The following is a 19863-nucleotide window of genomic DNA, read 5'->3' as shown; positions in this document are numbered from 1 at the left end:
TGGCTCAGGCTGTGCCAGGTACTGGCAGTCAGGGTGGACATAAGATTCCCATTTGGCTGTTTTTTTACTGGCATGGACTGTATTTTGCTGTCCTGGCCGGGGCAGTACAAAAAAACCCTGTTTCAATACCTACCTTAAACAGTAAACTTAATAAGAGAACACTTTAAAATGTGTTCCAGGGCTGCCTTAATGACCCTTGACGGATATTATAAGTAAATAAATAGAGAAAGTAATTTAGAAAAATGAATAAAGACAATTTATATTAAGCAATACTTCACAATCATGCCCGGGCCTTTGCGGAATGTTACAACGTGAAAATTGCTCTGGGGTGGGGCTTTGAGGCAGTTAGAATGAGCAGGGGTCTTAGATTTACAGGATAGTCAGTTTTTCACCATCCATCTGGGGAGATTCCAGTAAACGTAACCTGTTTCCCTCATTTCATCGAGCATCGACTGAACACAGTTCCACTGCACAATTAGTTAGCTGTCCGTAGCAAGAAAGCAATTTAGTTGAAACAAATGATATTGATTGTAAAAGTTGAGTTTAATTTCCTTTAATGCCTCTGTGCCTGAGCTGTTAAGTTAGTAAATATGTGCCCCATGGGCTATGAAAAATTGTGGTACTGCTTCTATGTTTGTGGAATTACACGGTTTTTGTTTTTTAAATAACTGGTTGAGTTGCCCTACCTTTAACTACAACAGTGCCATAGACAATGTGGGGCCCCTGAGAGGGGGCGTGGCTTCAGCAGCCTTTCTTACCCCCCACAAAATAGGCTGATGAATACTTTTGGAGAAGCTTCCCCGTCCTGGCGTGGATGCTAAAGATTTAAAGGAGTCTACAGTGCCAAAGGCCTCCGGAAATAAGCTGGAATCCCACGGCATGTATAGGTTCTTAGCGCACCTTCTTTTCAACGTGTGATCTTGGTTCTTCACCATTGACTAGAAAAGGGAGCCGATAAAATTGCGTGGCACCGGGTAGTGCCATGCAGGTTGGTAGACCTGTGCAACTCCAGGCCCTAATAGCCCCAAAATCAGTTCCTAGTCATCAATGTAGGTCCATTCAACTCCAGGTCATATACCCCAAAAGGGCAGAGCCTGGACATCGGTTTTATAGTTTTCTTTCCCTCTTCAGCGTGATCTCGTCCTTTTCCACTCTCTAAAACATTTTGGAAATAATTTGTAAAATACTCTGATCTTGTTTAATAGTCATTCATATAGATGTTTGATAGCATACGCTTTGTTCTCTTTTTACGTGTGTCGGCGCATTCTACCACATGGTGGCGCCAAAGGCTTTGAAATCGGCTGGTTACTTTTTTTAATGTTCAGCCTTTTCGATTTACCCAATGACAAGGACAGGCAGGAAAGTTGCCATATTTCATTGGTTCTTCCCTGTGAACGAATCTGTTCCTGGTGTCAGATAATAAGCTAACTTTCTTGGAGCAGAAGCCTTAATATTCCTTACTACCAGTTTAAAAAAGTTATTCCACTTTCTTGGAAGTCTAAATGTTTCTAGATATATACATTAGGGAGTAAATTACTTCAATGACAAACCTATGCATGACAGTAGTTGAGTGAGATAACAGGAGAAATCTTTCTGATTTAGTATGTTTCGTCGTGAGCAAAGCGAAAAACAGGTAAGTTAAAAGAATTCATAGATATCACAGTATGGGCACATGGAGTGAAAGAGATGGCGGTGTGAGACATTGTGGGGAAACAAACTGGACTCAACGCATTGCACAGGAGTGAATTTCATCCTGACTTGATTTTACTGGACTTAAATGTCCCCAAATGGGGCATAGCCAAAAACTGGCTGATGCACCGGGTAGGACGAATATAGTTAAATACTTAGGTTTATTGTTTCGATAGTGCTCACGTCAGAAGTACTCTGCTTCGAGGCACTTGACAGATTGCCAGGAGCTTCGGCCATGCTGTACAGTGCTTGTCCAATCACAGGATTTACATTGACAAGCATTTTTTAGCCTATAGAATGGTGTCCGGAGATTATGGTTACATTGATTTGCCCGCTGCATTGTCTATGACCTTGTCTTGTTGATTTATCCTTCACACGGTGCTGTTTTTCTCTATTGCTTCTTTGAGGCCTGGGGGTTGTGGTTAGATACATCTCTCTTGGTGTAAGCGTGGACTTGCTGTGTTGATGGTTGTTACTCCGCATACTCTTTGGTGAGGGTTATATATGATGGTTGAAATTGTGCGGTGTACCATTAGAGTGTGCTTTGGACCTTTGGTATCATTCGTTTGAGTTGTTGTGCATTCTTTCTTTGGATTTTGTCCTGTGTGTGGACTTCAAAGAGGTGGGTTTGTAGTTTCCTCTTGAGGAACACAAGGGCGAGTTCTTTGCAAATGTTTAAGGGTAAAATATTGTACACCCGGGGGGTATTGTTGAAGATAACCGGTTACCCTTTCGTTTGAGTCTTTTTGGGGGTGACTAGTGGTTCGTTTTCCCTTGATCAAAACGCTGAGTTGGTAGAAGAGATTGGTACCTTTCATCTCGTCCTGGACACCCACTGAAATCCTTCGAGGCATTTGTCTGTGTGACAAAGAGTCTTGAATGTGATTTATTCCCCCCAGTTCAGTTTATAGTTCTAATATGAAGTGGGTTGGCACGTATAGTTTTTGTATGTTTGATTTTGGGGTTACACAAGCAGGGTGTTAACGCACACAAGGCGCGAGTTGACTGGCTCACCGCCTGCTATTCAGGAGCCGTGAATGTCAGTGAACTTTTTTGGAGTTTCATCTGGAATGGGGCTGATATTTACTACCACCCCAAATTAGGTGTTGAGGCGGAGGCCCACTGCCCATTGATTCCTAGGTTTCTTCGTTTAGGGCTGACGAGGGCTGTTTGTGCGAGGAAGGCGTTGGGTGGGCGAAGCAGGGTCAGTTTTTGAACCCCCAGGATGTTCCTAAGATCAAAGCTTCAGGAGGGCGATTTATATACATCTCTGATTCGGTCTCTCCCCAGAGACACATAGCATATTTCTGTGTGATAAGGGTAGGGGTGTTTTTGGAGGTGGTGTATTAGAACACACATAAAGCATTTGATATTTTAAAAAAATGAAGATCTGGAGGGAAGGAGAAAGTTGTGTGTTACTTCAGAAGTGACTTGACTGTTTTATTGTAACCCAGACTTTTTATTCTGTATTTACTCTATAGGTGTTATATAAGCATGTTATCATATAATATATGCTGTGCTGTTTTATGGTTGCTGTGGTCAACCGAATAAAGATTTTGATGATGATGACTTGGTTGGGTGAGGATACAAGGGTGGGTTGTCTTTCTGGCTGCGTTCGCTCTGAAATTATTTGAATCCTATGGATGCTGCTCTGAGATGCCAGGCACCGGTTGGAGGTCATTGCAAAAGAGTTTCTGATAGAACATGTCGAATATGGCTGACACGTCTAGGAGGACTGTTAGCCTGTTGATTATTTCGCCCGTAGTGGTGATAAGGTCTCTGTGCCTTTTGAGGCAGAAGCCTTACTCATGATTAGCCTTAATTTCACCTTTAAATGTATTATTTTTCATATTCCTTTACTTGTAGCTATTATCCTTTGTTTTTCCAAGGGCCGATCATCATTGGTGTTAAGGCCCTGCCTGTGTGCGTGTTCTATTGGCTAAGAACCATTGCCATTTATTAAAGCTAGGTTGTCCATCCGTTAGTAGGGTTTCAGCCTCCTCCAGAGCGGTCTGTTATCCTTCCTAACCTCTTCGGTACTCATGACGGCTCCCGGCCATCATGAGTCACGGTAGGCGTGTCCTCATGACGGCCGGGAGTCGTCCGAACGTTGCCGCTCCTCAAACGTACTGTTAATTCCTTGCCTGTGCGGGAGAATGAATCAGTGGGCGGAGTTCGAACGGGTCCCGGCTGTCATGAGCACACGCCCACCGTGATTTTTGATGGCAGGGAGCCGTCATGAGCACAGCAGTGCCACGCCCACCCCCTGACCCTCCCCGCACCGCGGAGGAATTCGCGCCGCGGTGAGGGGGCTAGAAGCTTAGAACACTGTGTCGTTCCGTAACCTGCTAGTACTGTCTTTAGCCCCCCCGGTAAATATTGTGTCACGATGCAGCAGGTGACAATGGCTGGGAGGAGCACATGGCGTCGAGGTAGTATACAGTTACTGCTGCTTATGGGTTTCTTCTTAAAGGAAGGAGCCCAAAGATCAGAAAAGACCCCAACCTCTTTCCCCCACATTCCCAGACCCCCAGGGACCTGTCTCACGCCCCTTGGTGGTGGCACTAGTGTTGTGTTGAAGAGTTATCCTTGCCATGCACTGTGTGCCCCAAACATCATCAGTGGAAATCTAATAATAGGTTGATTGCAGGCGGGATGGGTCGGATTTCCCGCACCAGAGAACCTATCAGCCGTGAAGCCGTATTTAAAAGGGACTTGAAGCTTATTTTTCCCCTCTGCTAAACCTCAAGTTTTGCAACAATTTGCTCTAGGAAGCTTGATGGGTGGAGGGAAGGAGCGTTTCTTATTTAGGAGCTGAATTTCCATGATAGGTGTTCTATAAATCTCTTTTAAGGGTTCTGACAATTGTATGTGACCTCTTAGAGGGGTCATTAAGAATCCTGGTGGAAGTTCTAGTTGATCAGACAGGAAATAATGGATCCAGTCACAGCATTTGTGTTCATTGGAACTTGGACAGTGTATGACCAGCTAAAAAGTGAAATTCTACTGGTTGAATACAAATATTATCTGAAGCCAGTTAACGCTGCAAATGACAAGTCACAACATATTGCTCCAGTCACCTCCTATCTTCTCTACAGTATTTCATCAGATGTCCAGTTACTCATACAGATGCAATTAGGTTCAGTAGAAACTATCTGCAGATGGTGAATTAGAGTTTCTACATATTGGAGATAGGGAATGCACACCTATTCAAATCGTAATCCATTAATAGTCCTAATAATGCGTTGTTGCGTGCTCCTTGGAAAAGCGCCTCGCCCAATTGACACTTGAGATTAGAATACCAACATTATGGGGCTTTGGATTGGGGCGTATGTCGCCCCATATTGTTGAATTAGAGTTTCTACCAGGTACTAACCCTTGCTGTGTTTGATATCTGTGGATCACCAGACCCTGGGTTTTGTTTCTCACCAAGCTCAGAGTGTGCGGCCCACGCAGGGAGGATCTCGGACCACGCATTTAACAACAGCGACCATAAATGGGCATCACGACCGTGCTGAGCAGCTCCGCGGCTGCTTTTGGTTTTTTGACTCCTATTGACTCATTGTCCTATTAAATCCATGCATTTTCTCAGTGACTGAATTTGTTTTCTTTCTCCTGCATAGACATGGAAATTATATTTTCGACACATCTAACCCTGTGTTATAGAAAATATAATCTTCCATTGCTGCCTGATTGTCATGTGAGCACAGTGGGCCTGATTCCCTTCCTTAAAATTTGCTTTTCCCTTGTGACTGAAGACTCAAGCGGCTGCACCCCTGGCCTGACTTCTCCTGTAATCCTGTCTCCTATTGTGTTTGCTTCGGGAGCATTGATGTCCAAGTACAACATTGTGTTACAGGTTTTGTCCACCCTTGAATTGTGGTTTTTCCCACCACCCTGAGCAAGTTATTCCTTCAAAGTGTAGCTGTTTTTTATTTTTCCCTGTTTTAGTGTGAATTTCACCACTATGTTGCCATTTTTTGTCAAAATGGACTCGATAAAGCTGTTTGGTACTGTTCACGAGTGTTTTGCGTTCGTTGCCAGTCTCTCAAAAAACAGTTCATAACGCTGATGTTTCTTGTACCATGTCATTCTCTTTAGGTGGCGTCTTGGAAACATCAGAACTTACAACCCTGAGCAGATCATGCTGAACGCTGCCGTCCGCCGGACAAGTCGAGAAGTCAACATCATGAAGGAAAAACTGATCTTTTCAGGTACAGCGAGTCAATGGAAAGTGGGGCGGGTATTTGTCCAGTTAAAGGGACAACCAAACATATTTTTGACCAAAACCTTGTGTTCATAGTTCTGTATCTGATGTTATTGAAATGTTATGATGACAGAATTCTACAGTTGGTTTGCCTGGAAAAGCAGCCACTTAAGACATGGCTGTTCTCCCTAAAATATTTTCTTCTGACCGCAATCTATAGCGCAGCAACAAGATCCCGCTTGTAGTAGAGTGCTTCTCAAATCTAAAAAATCTTTGGGGCAGATGTATCAAGATACCATTTTGCGATTCTCAAATAGCGATTCATAAGGAATCGCTATTTGAGAAGTGCAAAATGGTATGTATGTAGAAATTCGCTATTTCTTAAGATTCCTTAATTGCGATTAGAAAATTGCTAATCGCAATTAAGGAATAATTTCCCACTCATTTCTATGGGCCAGGAGGCCCATAGGAATGAATGTGAAATTATTCCCAATTTGCGATTAGCAATTTGCTAATCGCAATTTGAGAATAATTTCAAGGGTGTCTTAAGGACACCCTACTGCACCCCTGAATTTGACATGTGTGCGCATATGGCGCACATACATGCCCTAAGGGCATGTATGAGCGTCATATGGCACCTTTAGAATTTTAAAAAAGTGCATATTTAAAAGAATTCGCCAATTACCACCAACTACAAGTTGGTGGTAATTTGCGAATTCTTAGTCAAAAAACACTGAAATGCTTAATACATTTCAAATAAGAAATCGCAATTTGCCATTTCTTAAAAGCCTCGCAATATTAAGGAATCGCAAAATTTGCGATTCCCTAATATTGCAGGCTTTTTGCATGATACATTCCAAATCCCGTTTTTTTTGTCACAAACGCTGCTATTTTGCAAATCGCAGCGTTTGCGACAAAAAAAACGGATGATACATCTGCCCCTTTGAGTGTACGTAGGTGGATTTCATGGTTTTCTGGTTCAGAGGACACGTCAACATCGAATAGAATGGAAAGGTAGTTTTCATTATTTTTTTATTTTTTTTTAAAAACCTTTATTGGAGTAAGCACAAAAATACAAGGATGGGCCTACAACCACACGGGCTGGCCGCTAAAGAGGAGTCGAAATACAAGATACCTGCCCGCATAGGTAACAATCGACCAACATTGCAATACTCCCCACGAAATACAGGACAAAACAGATTTTATTTTATATGAAAGAACAAACACACAAAAAGGCGAAAATATAGTACTGTCAGTCAGCCCAAAGGACGTAAAGGGGGGGGGGGTTATAGCAGCAGGAGAACATAAACGGAGCTCCAAGCTCCAAGGAGATCGGGGGGGGGGGGGAGGGGCGAGGAGATCAGAGGGGAGGACCGGAAACACCAGTACAACCCCTATATAAAAGGTTCCAGGAACGCTCGCCTAGGGAGACAGGGTAATCTCAGCAGTGCCTACAAGGGGAGGAGTACAAATGTCGCCACGGTAGTCATTCCATTGACCCCAAACCTTCGTCCACGCCCCGGGTCTACCCCTGGCCACATAGGCAGTCTTCTCACGGAACATGGACCAGTCCATATTATCCTCCCATTTCGAGGCGTCAGGGGGCCTAGAGGCCCCCCAGAGTTGCGCGATATCCCGCTTCGCAACCATATAACCCAGGGTGGCCCATCTGGTCTGGGCCACCGAGTAGTCGGTGGGTTCCCAAACATTCAAAAGACAGCGACGAGGTTCCGGACGCAAGGAAGGACACATCTGTCACCACAGCCATCACTTCAAGCACAGTCGTCCAATAGGCAGCCACCATCGGGCACTCCCAAAGAATATGCAAAAAAGTTGCACTCAAACCACAGCCACGCTTGCATAACCCGTCGGAGGAAAAGCCCATCACCACCAGTCGCGGTCCCGTAACGTACACCCGATGAAGGATCTTAAGTTGAACCAGACGGAGACGAGCCGGAATAGCCACCTCCTTCGGGGAGGAGAGGGCCGATTGCCAGTCCTCATCATCAAGTTCCAACCCATCGCCCACCCACGCTTCCCGAAGTCGGACCAGTAGGTCGGCCCGATTATTAATCAACTTTTTATAGATCAGGGAGATAGTACTATCAGGAAGATGCCCGTCAAGGATACGATCTTCAAGGGGGGAAGAATCAGGCGGAATCTCACCAGGAGCAAATACCGAAGCAAGGGCGTGTCTGACCTGTAGATAACGAAAGAACTCCCGACCATTCAGGCCATAGTCAGCCTGGAGGGCCTGAAACGACCGCACAGAACCCTTAGAGTACACATCCCCCACCTTACAAATCCCAATCACATCCCAACGGTCGAAACCCTTGGTAGACCAGAGACCGCCCAGACGTTCCGAAGCATAAAGCGGTGTCGCCAACGTCAAGCGATCTTCCCATCCCAAGCTCACATTCGCAGCGCGCCACACAGTCAAAGCAGTCAATGTAGGTCCCACAAGATGGTGCCCGGCGGAGCGAGAGTAAAGCACTCTGTTAAAATCACCTCCCGGAAGCTGAAGTTTATCCATCTCGAACGCCGGATTACGACCCGGCGAAAACATAACGTGATTGATGGCAGACAGGTGGGAGGCCCAATAATATCTCTTAATGTCGGGGAGCGCCATGCCCCCGTCATACCACGGGATGGAAAGTTTCGCGAGAGCAATGCGCGGACGCCCATCCCAAATAAGCTGTCTCTGAAGACTCTCAATCTCCCGAAAATAGGTCTTAGGGATAGGATCATAAAAGTTCTGGAGAGCGTAGAGAAATCGCGGCAATGACATCATTTTAAACAGGGCCGCCCGACCCAGAGGAGATAAGGGAAGTTTACGCCAGCGGGCAACGTCCAAACGTAGTCTAAGTAACGGGGGAAGGAGATTACGATCAAAGCGAAGGGACGAGTCCAAAGTAACAAAGATCCCCAAGTATTTAAAGCCATCCTGGGCCACCTGAATGGGAAGCCTACTCGGCAACGGAGGCAAGACACCAGATAAAACGTATACACAGGACTTGGCCCAGTTAATTACAAGGCCCGAGTTAGCACCAAAGGACGCGAGAACGTCAAATAAAACGGATAAAGGTAAGATACAAGAGGATATCGTCCGCATAAAGCGAGACACGGTCTTCAAAGTCCGGGGCCCAACGAATCCCTTTAAGGGACGGTTCCCACCGAAGCCAGGCCGCCAATGGTTCAAGAGCAAGTGCAAACAGCAGCGGAGACAAGGGGCAACCCTGGCGGGTGCCCCTACCCAAGGAGAAGGGAGCCGACACCCTACCATTCACCACAACTTGCGCCAGAGGTTCCGCGTACAACAATTTAATCCAGCTAATAAACTCGCACCCGAATCCGAATTTCTCAAGAGTTGCCCATAAATAGGGCCACTCCACAGTATCGAAGGCCATAGAGGCATCCAAAGACGCCAAAATGGCCGGTTCCGTCAACAGCCCCGCCCTCGATATCACGCCGTGAAGGCGACGTAAATTCAAAGCAGTGTTGCGATGCGGGATAAAACAAGATTGATCTGGATGGACCAGGTCACCAAGAACCGACAGAAGACGGGACGCCAAAAGTTTCGCCAAAACCTTGGGTTCAACATTTAACAGGGATATAGGCCTATATGAGGAACAAAGGTCCCGCGGTTTACCATCTTTGGGGATGACGACTATCGTCGCCAGACGCTGATCGTAGGGAAGGATGTTGCGCTCTCGGGACTCTAAAAACATATCGCGGAGATACGGCGCCATCTTATCGGGACGTAACTTATACAACTCAATAGGCAACCCGTTCGGGCCCAATGCTTTGCCCGAGCGGAGCGAACGGATAGCTGTAGCTATCTCATCAGCCGTAAAAGGGGAGTCCAAAGCAATACGGTCCAAGTCGGAGACACAGGGCAGAGTTATATCACGCAACAGAAGGCGAGAATCAGCCACATCCCTCACAGACACGGGAGCATACACAACACGGAAGTATTCGGCAAAACGGTCAACAATAGCAATCGGGTCAGTCACATTCTCACCACTCGCAGACTGAATCACGGGCACCACACGATTAACTCTTTCTTTCTTGTCCAACCACGCTAGGAGTTTACCCGCTTTATCACCCACATCATATAACCTGCCTTGGTGCTCTCGAAACATCACCTTTGCAGCGTCCGTGACCAGGGATTTATAGGCAAATTGCTTCAAACCCAGGGCGTGAAGTTTCTCAGGTGTGACACCAGAGTCCAGTCCGACCTCCAAAGCCGAAATCTCCCCCTCAAGGTCTACCACCTCCCTCTTCCCGGCTTTCTTAGCTGCAACAATCAAGGAAAGGGCCTGTCCACGAATCACCGTTTTAAAGGCTTCCCACAGGGACACAGCCGAAGAGACCGACCCCTCGTTGTCCAGGAAATACGCATCCATGGACTTGAGCAAGAGGCTACGGGTCTCAGGGGAGGAAAGGTACCATGGGTTAATGGGACCAACTCGGCCCGCCGTCTCCACCCCAACCTCAAAACGAAGCCAGAGCGGCGAGTGGTCAGAGATACCCCTTGGCAAATGCAAAATCTCACTGACCGCCGACGACTGGGCCGCGGGCATCAGGAAATAATCCAGCCGAGACAAACTGCCATGTGCCCCAGAGTGGAATGTGTATTGAAGCTGAGTGGGATGCAACAGTCGCCAGCAGTCCACAAGGCCAAAGGTATCTAGAAACCCACCCAGCCACTGCTGAGCAGCCGGAGTATCCCTAGGGGGATGGCGATCGTGAAGGCCGGAAAGCACCGAATTAAAATCACCGGCCAGGAAGAGAGTACTATTAGGGAGATCTAACAAGACGCGGCCCAAATCAGTGAAAGTGGAAGTCTGCAAACCCGGGGGGACATAAACATTGAAGAGAGATAGGGTGCGGCCCTCATATCTACCCACCAAGACCGCATACCTCCCTCGGTCATCTTGAATCACCTCATCAATTGCCAGGGGGAGGGAGGTTCGAACAAGGATACCCACACCCCTGGAACCAGAGGTAAACCCCGAGTGCGCCACAAGGCGGTAGCCCCACCTATTCATTGCATAACAAACATTTCCAATCAAATGAGTTTCTTGCAGGAAAACAATGTCCGGTGATAAACGTCGTATACATTTCAAAACCACACTGCGCTTAATACGATCTCCCAGACCGTTAACGTTCCAGGAAACGAATTTTAACCCTCTACCCCCCATCCCATCCACCCGATCCAAGACCCCACGTCCATGAGCACGACATCAGAAACAGCAGCAAACACAGGAGCAATCCGCCTTGAAAACAACACACAGAAAAGAAAGAACTTCCCAACCCCACTCCCCCAAACTGAAAAGGAACACCCCCCACCCTGCACCCCTGCAAAAAGCTAAAGAGCCACCCCAACCTGCAGTGTGCCTGTCGCCCTAGGACCCCTATTCTACACAAAGACCCCGGAGGAGGAAAGGCCCCCGTTCCACCCGCCCCCCGACCACACCAAGAACTAAAGGGAACAAACTAAAGACAAATTAATTATGTTGTAGAGGAACGCCGGCCAACACTCCTGAAAACGTATTCAAAGCAAGACATGAGAGCCGAACAGTCAGATCTCCGCACCACCTTCGGCACCACCAGGGTGAGCGGCGGGCTCAGTCTCAGGAGGACGGTCAGGCAAGGAGTCCAGCCAGTCATTAACAACATCTGGTCTATCAAAGAAAAGGGTACGCTCGTTATACTCGACCCGAAGCCTGGTGGGAAAGAGCATAGCATAGCGTAGGCCCCGGTCCCGAAGACGTTTCTTTGCACCACGAAATTCCATCCGTTGTCTCTGAACTTGTTGGGAAAAGTCCGGGTAAAAGTTCACCGTGGCATTTTCAAAGGCCACCGGGCCTTTCACCCGCGAAGCCTGCAGGATAGCGTCCCGGTCTCTATAGTGGAAAAGCTTCGCCACAATAGGTCTCGGCGGGGCTCCCGGCTTACCTTTGCCCCCCGGAACACGATGTGCACGTTCCACTGTGAAAAACTTAGTAAGACCAGAAGGGGCAAGATGGTTCAAGACCAGATCTTCAACCAGGAGATCCACCGAGTGGGGTTCTGGGTTCTCCGGTACACCAACCAGACGAACATTGCAGCGACGTGCCCTGTTTTCAAAATCCTCCAGGCGTCGGGTCATGAAGTCGTTCACCCGACGGAGATTCCCAACCTCCGTCTGGAGCTCCGACACGTCCTTCGTGAGGCTGGACGATTTAATATCCAATGATTGTACCCTTTCATTCGTCTTGCCGAGATCAGCACGAATCAGATTCACTTCAATAGCCACAGTGTCAAGTTTATGGGCCAGGGCCTCGTACTGTAGGCCGATGGATTCCCTCACGCCCGAAATGGCGCCCATAATGTCCTGCAGGGAGGGCTCCGCCGACTCCTCCAAAACTCGATCGGACGCTGTAACAGGAGCAGGCAGGGCAGTTCCGGGGGACCCCTTAGAATGGGTATAGCGGTCCACAACATTTGATTGAACCGGAGCTCCGCGCAAAGGTGTTTTCGTCTTGCGCGTCTCCCTGTCCCCTCTGCCCGCCATTTTGAAGATGCGTCACAAGGCGAGCCACCAGGGTCAACGGGCCCGACACCCAAATCGCAGGACCAAAAGTTCCAAAAAGGGCACCACACGGGTAGAGGTCGCCAAACCAGCAAATAGTCCACAGGAAGGCCCAACAGCCGAGCTGCCTCCAAGTATCAGTCCCTGTACGACACGCACACTGTCGGCCCAAGTCGAAACAGAATCGAAACCGAAACTTAGGAGGGGGACCCACAAGGCTAGTTCTCCTGCCGCTGTTGTTCAATTCCAGGACGGCCACAGAACCGCACCCCGTCCCGGGCGCACCTCAAGGGCGGAGCCCAAAAGCTCAGATCACCGTATCTCAGGAATCCAATGTCCAAATCGATTTCTGAAAAGTGCCAGGGTCATCAGCCAAACGTCCTCCACATGAATTCTTGCAGGAAATCAGGATTCAGTCAGGATAAAATGCCGGGAGCGGCGAGGGTCCGGAGAGCTCTGTGCTCAAGCGGCCATCTCGGATGCCCGCCAAGCTCCTCCTCCTAGTTTTCATTATTGATGAACAATCTTAGAGTCTTGCCTGCTTGATTCACCCGATTTCGGTGATTTGGCCCAAGAGGAATCCATATAAAAAATCCAAGGAGGATGTTTACTTGAAAAGTTCTTTGAGTTGAAGAAACTCTGCCTTTTGCAAAGATTTAGATTTTCTTGTCGTGTTGCACTAAGGTTAATATTTTCAAGTCGGTTTTGGTCCTCTGACAGTTTATTTGAGTAGAAGATTGACATGTTTAATGTTTGAGGTGTCAGGAACAATTCCATGATCAAGAGATTATGTTGTGGGTTCTTTCCGTTTGATATGAGTATATTTCTTTTTCCAAGCTAGGCCAAGAGGAATTGTGTCAGCCTCAAAGCTGCAGGGATTTGAGATGTTAACATTTTTTCGGAGTGAATCCTCTGATAATTGAATGAAATGGATCCTTTAGGTTTTAGATGTGCTGAAGATTTATTTTCCTATCTGATGCGTCTAATTTCTGTCTTATAGAATTAATTTTATTATGCAACAAGTGTACAAATACTTTGACTTTCTGTCCTGATCCCCCAGATAAGGCTCAGCTGAGTACATTACTCTTTCAAAATTTGAAATAACTTTCTAGTTTTTTTTTGGTTGCCATATTGAGCTGTTACTGAAATACTTTGCTTTGGCTGTTAGGATCTTTTTCCTATTTGCTGCTCTTTTTGATTGTAATATATCCCTGCTTAAAGCAAAAGGAAGTTTTGTCCGCCTTCTTTCAGTACCATGGAGAACACTTTTACAGCCTTCTTTTCATTGTCAAAGGGGCTTCCTTGTCAAGTACATTTCAGAAACGGGGTGTAAGATAGGATCACCAAGTACATCTGTCGCCCTGTTTCTGGAAGATACCAGCCACTTTAGAATTCGGTCATCTACAGTAAAGCACGGTTATTTATGTTTTGCAGGTATTGTGCCCAAGTCGTGTTTCCATTTGTTGGTTAGTATCTGTGACATGCCTATATATAGAATGGTAAAAAGCGACACAAGGTCATCAACTAGAAGTGAGTCTGGTCTGGCTACAAGGCTACAAGAATGTCGAAAATACCCTTTTAATTGAGAGTGGGGTTGCCTCTCTTGAGGACGTGGGAGGCCATGCCTTTTTGGTTATCCCAGGAGAGAGTAAAGTCACCGGAGACCCCATCCTTGTAAGTCTATAAGGTAGCGTCTTGGCGGCTTGTTCTCGAACGTCAGAGGAAACTGCTATAGCACTGCAATGAGTTGTTTGCCGGGCCTAAAAGGCTGAGTATACCTACTATGGTACTAACAGAAGAGTCTCTTTCCTTTAGGTTACTGAATCTCATCGCTTATAATTAAATGCAGTTTAAGGACGGGCTTTGGTTTTAGTATAGGAAGTACCTATTGAAACGTCATTACGGTTCACTTTTGGGCTCCTTTATTCTCGAGTTAGAGTGAGCATATACGTGGTATTTCTATAGCACAAACCTAGCCAAAAGGCAGTGGAGGACTGTATAGAGCCAAAGACAAGCATAAAGGCAATGAGCGATAGGAGTATAGTATAGTTTGATGGTGTCCTGACTGTGGATGTGTCGAGGACCATTTGAGATGGTGAGCTTGTCTGGAAGATAAGTGCTAGGTGCTGGTCTTGTTGGCGTTGTAAATGATACAGCTGGATAGTGCAGGCTGGACAGGACTAGAACAACAGGTCCCATTTATACACGCCAGTTTTGTGGTGCATTCATAAAGTGTGTTGGTGCAGTAGATTTTGTGAGAATGGTAGGGGCTGACTGCTTACCATACAGTTCTCTGTTGGCTCAAAAGATTTGTCCAAAAAGATTACATAAAAGGGATGTTAATAGACATTGTTTTTCCATAATCAGTACAGGTTTTTCAATATTCCTAATCGGAAAATCTGTTTTGGTACTACTTTATGATTCAATGCATACTCTACTTTGACACCACTACACACTCTTACTAGGGAACATAGTGTTTGCATTCAAACTAATCATAGTACCCCTGCATTTAAAAAAGGAGCGGCAGGTTGGGCTGTTAGTGAGTCTAAAACACGCAAGCCAGAAAAATGGATATAGGAGGTAATAAAAACCCATAGTTTTCAACTCGTTTTTTTATTTAATTAGAATATTATAGTAGTATTTCTCATGTGTGTACAATACCGGCATATTTCAAATCGAAAAAGAAAAAAAAGGAAATTAGGGAGAGAATACATAATTAAAGTTGTAAGCTACTCATCAAAACAGTTGGCTACTACATCTGTCTCCCTCCCCGGCTTACCCTTAACATCCACCCTCCCACCCCTTGCCCATCATAGCAGCCCACTTCCCTCCCTTTGCTCCTCACCTCCCTCTATGACAAGACAGTACACATTAAAATTAGATCTGGCAGTCGCCATCCTAAGTCACTTTGTGGAGGTCTTCATGTTTCCACCATCACCTGAGTCACTCGTTTCCACTCTATCTTACCTAGGAGAACAGACCGAGCGCCCTCCACCACAGGGGCAGCATCCTTGCAGGATTGCCCAGTCAAAGATGCCCCATCAACTGGTTTTTAAAATTATCATTGGCAGACTGCAATAAAATACACTAGCCTAACGGTAGGTAAATATGAACCACGTATAGAGGTCCATGCAGTCCCTTGATATATATACTTCAAGGGTAATATGCAAAAGAAAGGTATAATCATTAGCAAATGCGTCAACGCAGTGACTGGCGTTTCACCAAGTCTCCTGCAAAGAGATCCTATTTAGGAACCCGTCCTGAATTTAGAATTCCACCTAGGGTGGGGGAAGGTCCTTAAAAAGAAGAGTCTTGAACTTATTGCAGGTATAGTTGTACACCTGAAGAAAACATAGATGCCTTTCTTTCTGTGCCCTTTGTGTTCACTTATTTCTTCCCAATACACCAGAAGAATCCCGAACACCGCTAACATGCTCCACCAGCAGCAGAAAGTCCCAAGAGCGTTCTTAATGCTGTGTGTGGAGTCACAAATTCAAAGACTTTTTAAAAACTTGTGTATTTGCCATCTCATGCAATCTTGTTGTGTTGGAGTTTTAGCACTTGTTTGCTTTCTTTGAACTGATTGTACTAATGCATTTGACTGCAGCTATTTGAGATAGTAAAGTCCAAGGCTTCAAACGTTGTGGCCCAGTGAGAGGGAGTGAGGAGGCAGCCCTAGTGTGAAAATTATCAATAAATGTATCTTCTGTTGATGCAATATGCCTTACACATGGTTGTCCTCTTTTGCAGAAATAAGCAATGGTATGGATAACACGGAGGAGCTGTCCATGTATTCTGAACATGGGTATGATGGCTACTCCAACGAAGCCGTCACTCCAATAGACCACCCGAACACCAACGTATGCAGGACTTAGGACAACACCTACTGAAGCAATAGCGAAAGAACAATCTTCCTTTTTATACTAAAACTGGAAAAAAGACTCCTGCTGTTGTTGAGACGAGAGTATGCTACAGTACTACTGAAATGTACAAGCACTTGCTTATTGCGATTTTTGTTTTGTTTTCCTTAAGCTGGGACAAGTGGAGCTCTTTTCCGGACTATGCTGGTGTAAATATTTACTAGTCAGCCTCTCCGTTTACTCTGTATGTGCAGTTGTCTGTGTTTGCGTGAGTAGGTCATGACTTACGCAAGCACTTTAGTGCGTTGAATCGGCCGAGCTGAAGACGTATTAAGACCGGACTATGAACATCCCCGCATTTCCCTGCAGGTGGCGACAAACCGTGAACTCCTCCAGCTTTTTTCGAAAGCCCACCTGGAGCGTCTGGACATTAATTTACTTTGTCATCAATATGTACATACATATGGCCTCATTCAGATACTCTTATGTTAAATGTGGAACTGAAAGAAAACAAGGTTTATGGATAAAAAAAAAAATAATTCACCTGGTTCAAAATAAAATGAATATGTGAAATATATATTGCTCAACTTAAAATGGGAAAAGGTGACTTGTGTGCATATCACTTTGTACTGAGGTATGACAAGTGAGATATATCCAAAATTGCAAGGATATGTCATTCCTGTGAATTTTTGATTTGAGCTAATCCTAAAATAAATTCATGATGTTTTGAAAAGGCATGCCTGTTGGGGCATTATGGTCCACAAATGTCATTTCTTGGTACTTTTGAGATACAAAAGGCCTTATGTGTTGTTGATTCGTATAACGTAAGCAGAACTCCTCAACGACATTATAGGACTGTAATCCACTGTTACTCTTGATGTCTCATCTGCATGTAACATAATTATGCTGTTTTATTTGATGTTTAGCAATGTCCTGAACCCAAACATCACAAGGATTGTGTTATTCTACTGAACTATTATGATTGTTTAGGCATTTAAAAGTATGAAAAACACAAAAAGTCACACCATAAAGCGAAAAAATACATGACTGGTAATTTCTATTTTGTATTAATGCCATCTCAAAGTTTGGTGACATTTACAAGCCACTCAGGCTTTGATCTTATGTTTCATGATGTCGCTGGAAACCTTAGAGAGAAATATAATCATGCAAGCACTGTTTTAATTTGCATTGGATCTGGTGGGTGGGGGGTCAAGAGCTAGTTATTAGGGAGGGGGCAAGAGGGAAGAGGTCTGCATTCATCTGTGCATGTATCACACTGCAAGGCAATCTTAATTCATCTCCAGGTAACGTGCAGCACAATTTAAAGCCTGCAAGATCCAGGCTGGGAGCAGGCTACTTTGCCTTGTTTGTGGATATGTGCCTTTTAGTCCACCCTTTGACTAGTCTGCCTTGCTGAAAAATTGTGACTGATGACTTGGAAGGCAACTAGCTCTATTGGATCAAAATAATCCCTAAATTAGCCTACACCTTCAGATGATACTAAATATGTACACAGGAAAAAGCCACATAGCTTTTTATGTAAGTGCCTCAATGTATCTTAAAGAGATTAATTTCCTTGTGCCACACCAAATGTTGAAATTTAGTTTTTTGTTTGTTCTAAATCAAAGTGTTGCTGTGAAAGGGAATATAAAGTTTGACTGGAGATTGATCCTTGTTAGTATGTCTAAAAGCATACATTTGTGCCCCATTCTGTGCACTGCTTTGGAATTCATCTATAATTTGAGACTTCCCAAAGAATAAATCCCCAAGCATTATTCTTAATTTCCATCTCCCTCCATCTTGGTTTCCCCAGCCTCCAGAGTAAACAAACCTACCACACAGATCCTCATTGCAAGTTTCTGCTAAATCTTGGTTTGCCGGTAACCGGTGTGTCCGTCCTAATCGTCATTTTGAGTTTTACAGGCAAAATTGCACCTTCTGGTTTTTATCCGGATATTTGTTGCTAGTGAAGAGCAGTCACAATATGTCTGAGGAAGAGTCCTTGCAATGAGTGACAAATGTGTGACAATTGGTGGGCAAACACTAAGTTCCATGGTTATTCCTCCTGATAAGTGTCAGAACTTGTAGTGGTGCACGCACTTTAAATGTACATTTTCAAGATATTTGTATGCTTGTATTTTTTCGCAGGTCAGCTAGACTACAATTTTGAGAATCAGTGCAACTTGTCTCCTTCATGACCAGAAGACTTACTTTTGCAGTCCGTTTTGCGACTCAGTATCCGGTATATTGTGTCAGGCAGGTCCTTGACAGTATGTTGTACGTTCGAGTTAGCGCCAAAGGTCTTGATGTGGGGAGAGAGACTTTCGAAAGGAAAACGATAAACCTGCTCAAAGCGCGTCTTTAATGGACAGATTATCATATTTGGATCATGTCAAAGTTTTTTTAGTATTAGAAAGGTGTTTTGGCCCTGGAAAGGTTGTGTGTGCTTTGGACTGCTGCTGACAAAGAACAACAATGTTTTGCTGTTTTTTTAAGACTTCTCTTGTTATTTTATACTCGGTTGGTGCAACATAACTTGCAAATAAAAACAAATAAAAACCTGTTAAAAGCCTCTTGTGAAAATGATGAAGTATTTGTAAATACTATACTGTGCTCCGTATTAATCTATTCATTAATTTATCCGCTGTCCACATACGGAACAACTCCCTTTTTTCTCCCAACAAGAGCAATACAAAAATAAGGTGCTGTTGCCCAGTATATGAAGTGCTTTGCTGCTGTCGTGTCTCTTTTAGGTTTCTACTTAGAAGTTTTTGTTTCGCTATGCAGAGCTTTACCAAATTGTAATATAACTAGATATTATCTCCAACCATTACCCATTGCAGTGCTGTCACCATAGCAGATAGCATCTCCCCCCAAACCCCCCGCACCCCCAAGTGTCACGGTTGTCTATGTTTGACTACACACTAGGCACATTTTGAAATAAAATTGGCATATTTTGTCATGTCTCTTGGCATAAAGAAGTGTGGCTCAAATGGTTAGAGCGGCAGACCCTGATGCAGAGGTCTGGCCCGGGACCAGGGTTCAATACCCGCCTTGGCGGGTCTTGGGCTCAATTTCCTCAGACCTGATAATTCTCGCCTCGGTGCCTATTCTAATCATGGGTCCCACTCTGCAACTCTGGGCAATAGCTTGCTTAATCTCCACAACGGCCCCAACAGCGCCGGGATGCCTGGCTTCACCTTGGGGGTGCCCAGGAGTGGACATTTCACAGGGAAAAGCCAGGAAGGGTTCCTAAGCGGTATACGGACAGCGCCGGGACACTTCCGTTGGAGGTAGCTGTGCGCTCTACAAATGCTGGCATAACTCTGGTGCGCAAACCTGGAGGTTTAGTGGACTATTCATTTGGATCTTAGTTTTATTTTTCAATAATCAGTTCATTGCATGCTTCTCTTTATGATACAGAATTCTCAGTGGAAAAAAATACAAGCAAACCTTATTTTCTAAGGGTTGGGCTTGAAAATACTAAAAATAAATTGCATTTAGAGAATAATGAAATAAGAAAAAGAAAA

The 19863-nt window shown here is 45.2% G+C and overlaps 1 protein-coding gene across 1 annotated transcript in view; it reads left to right on the top strand.

The window, feature by feature from the left end:
• The window catches only part of GDPD5 (glycerophosphodiester phosphodiesterase domain containing 5), a 931881-nt gene extending 912976 nt beyond the window's left edge, over window positions 1-18905 (top strand). The window contains exons 15-16 of the mRNA XM_078658536.1: window positions 5791-5903; window positions 16224-18905. Of these exons, the coding sequence (XP_078514662.1) occupies window positions 5791-5903; window positions 16224-16348 (238 nt within the window). The 3' untranslated portion in view covers window positions 16349-18905. The remainder of the gene's footprint in view (window positions 1-5790; window positions 5904-16223) is intronic.
• Window positions 18906-19863: the final 958 nt, after the last annotated feature.

This window comes from Lissotriton helveticus, chromosome 8 (genome assembly GCF_964261635.1).
Source record: "Lissotriton helveticus chromosome 8, aLisHel1.1, whole genome shotgun sequence".
Lineage (NCBI taxonomy): Eukaryota > Metazoa > Chordata > Amphibia > Caudata > Salamandridae > Lissotriton > Lissotriton helveticus.
Note: the sequence above shows the minus strand (reverse complement) of the source record. Positions and strands in the feature narration are given on the sequence as shown.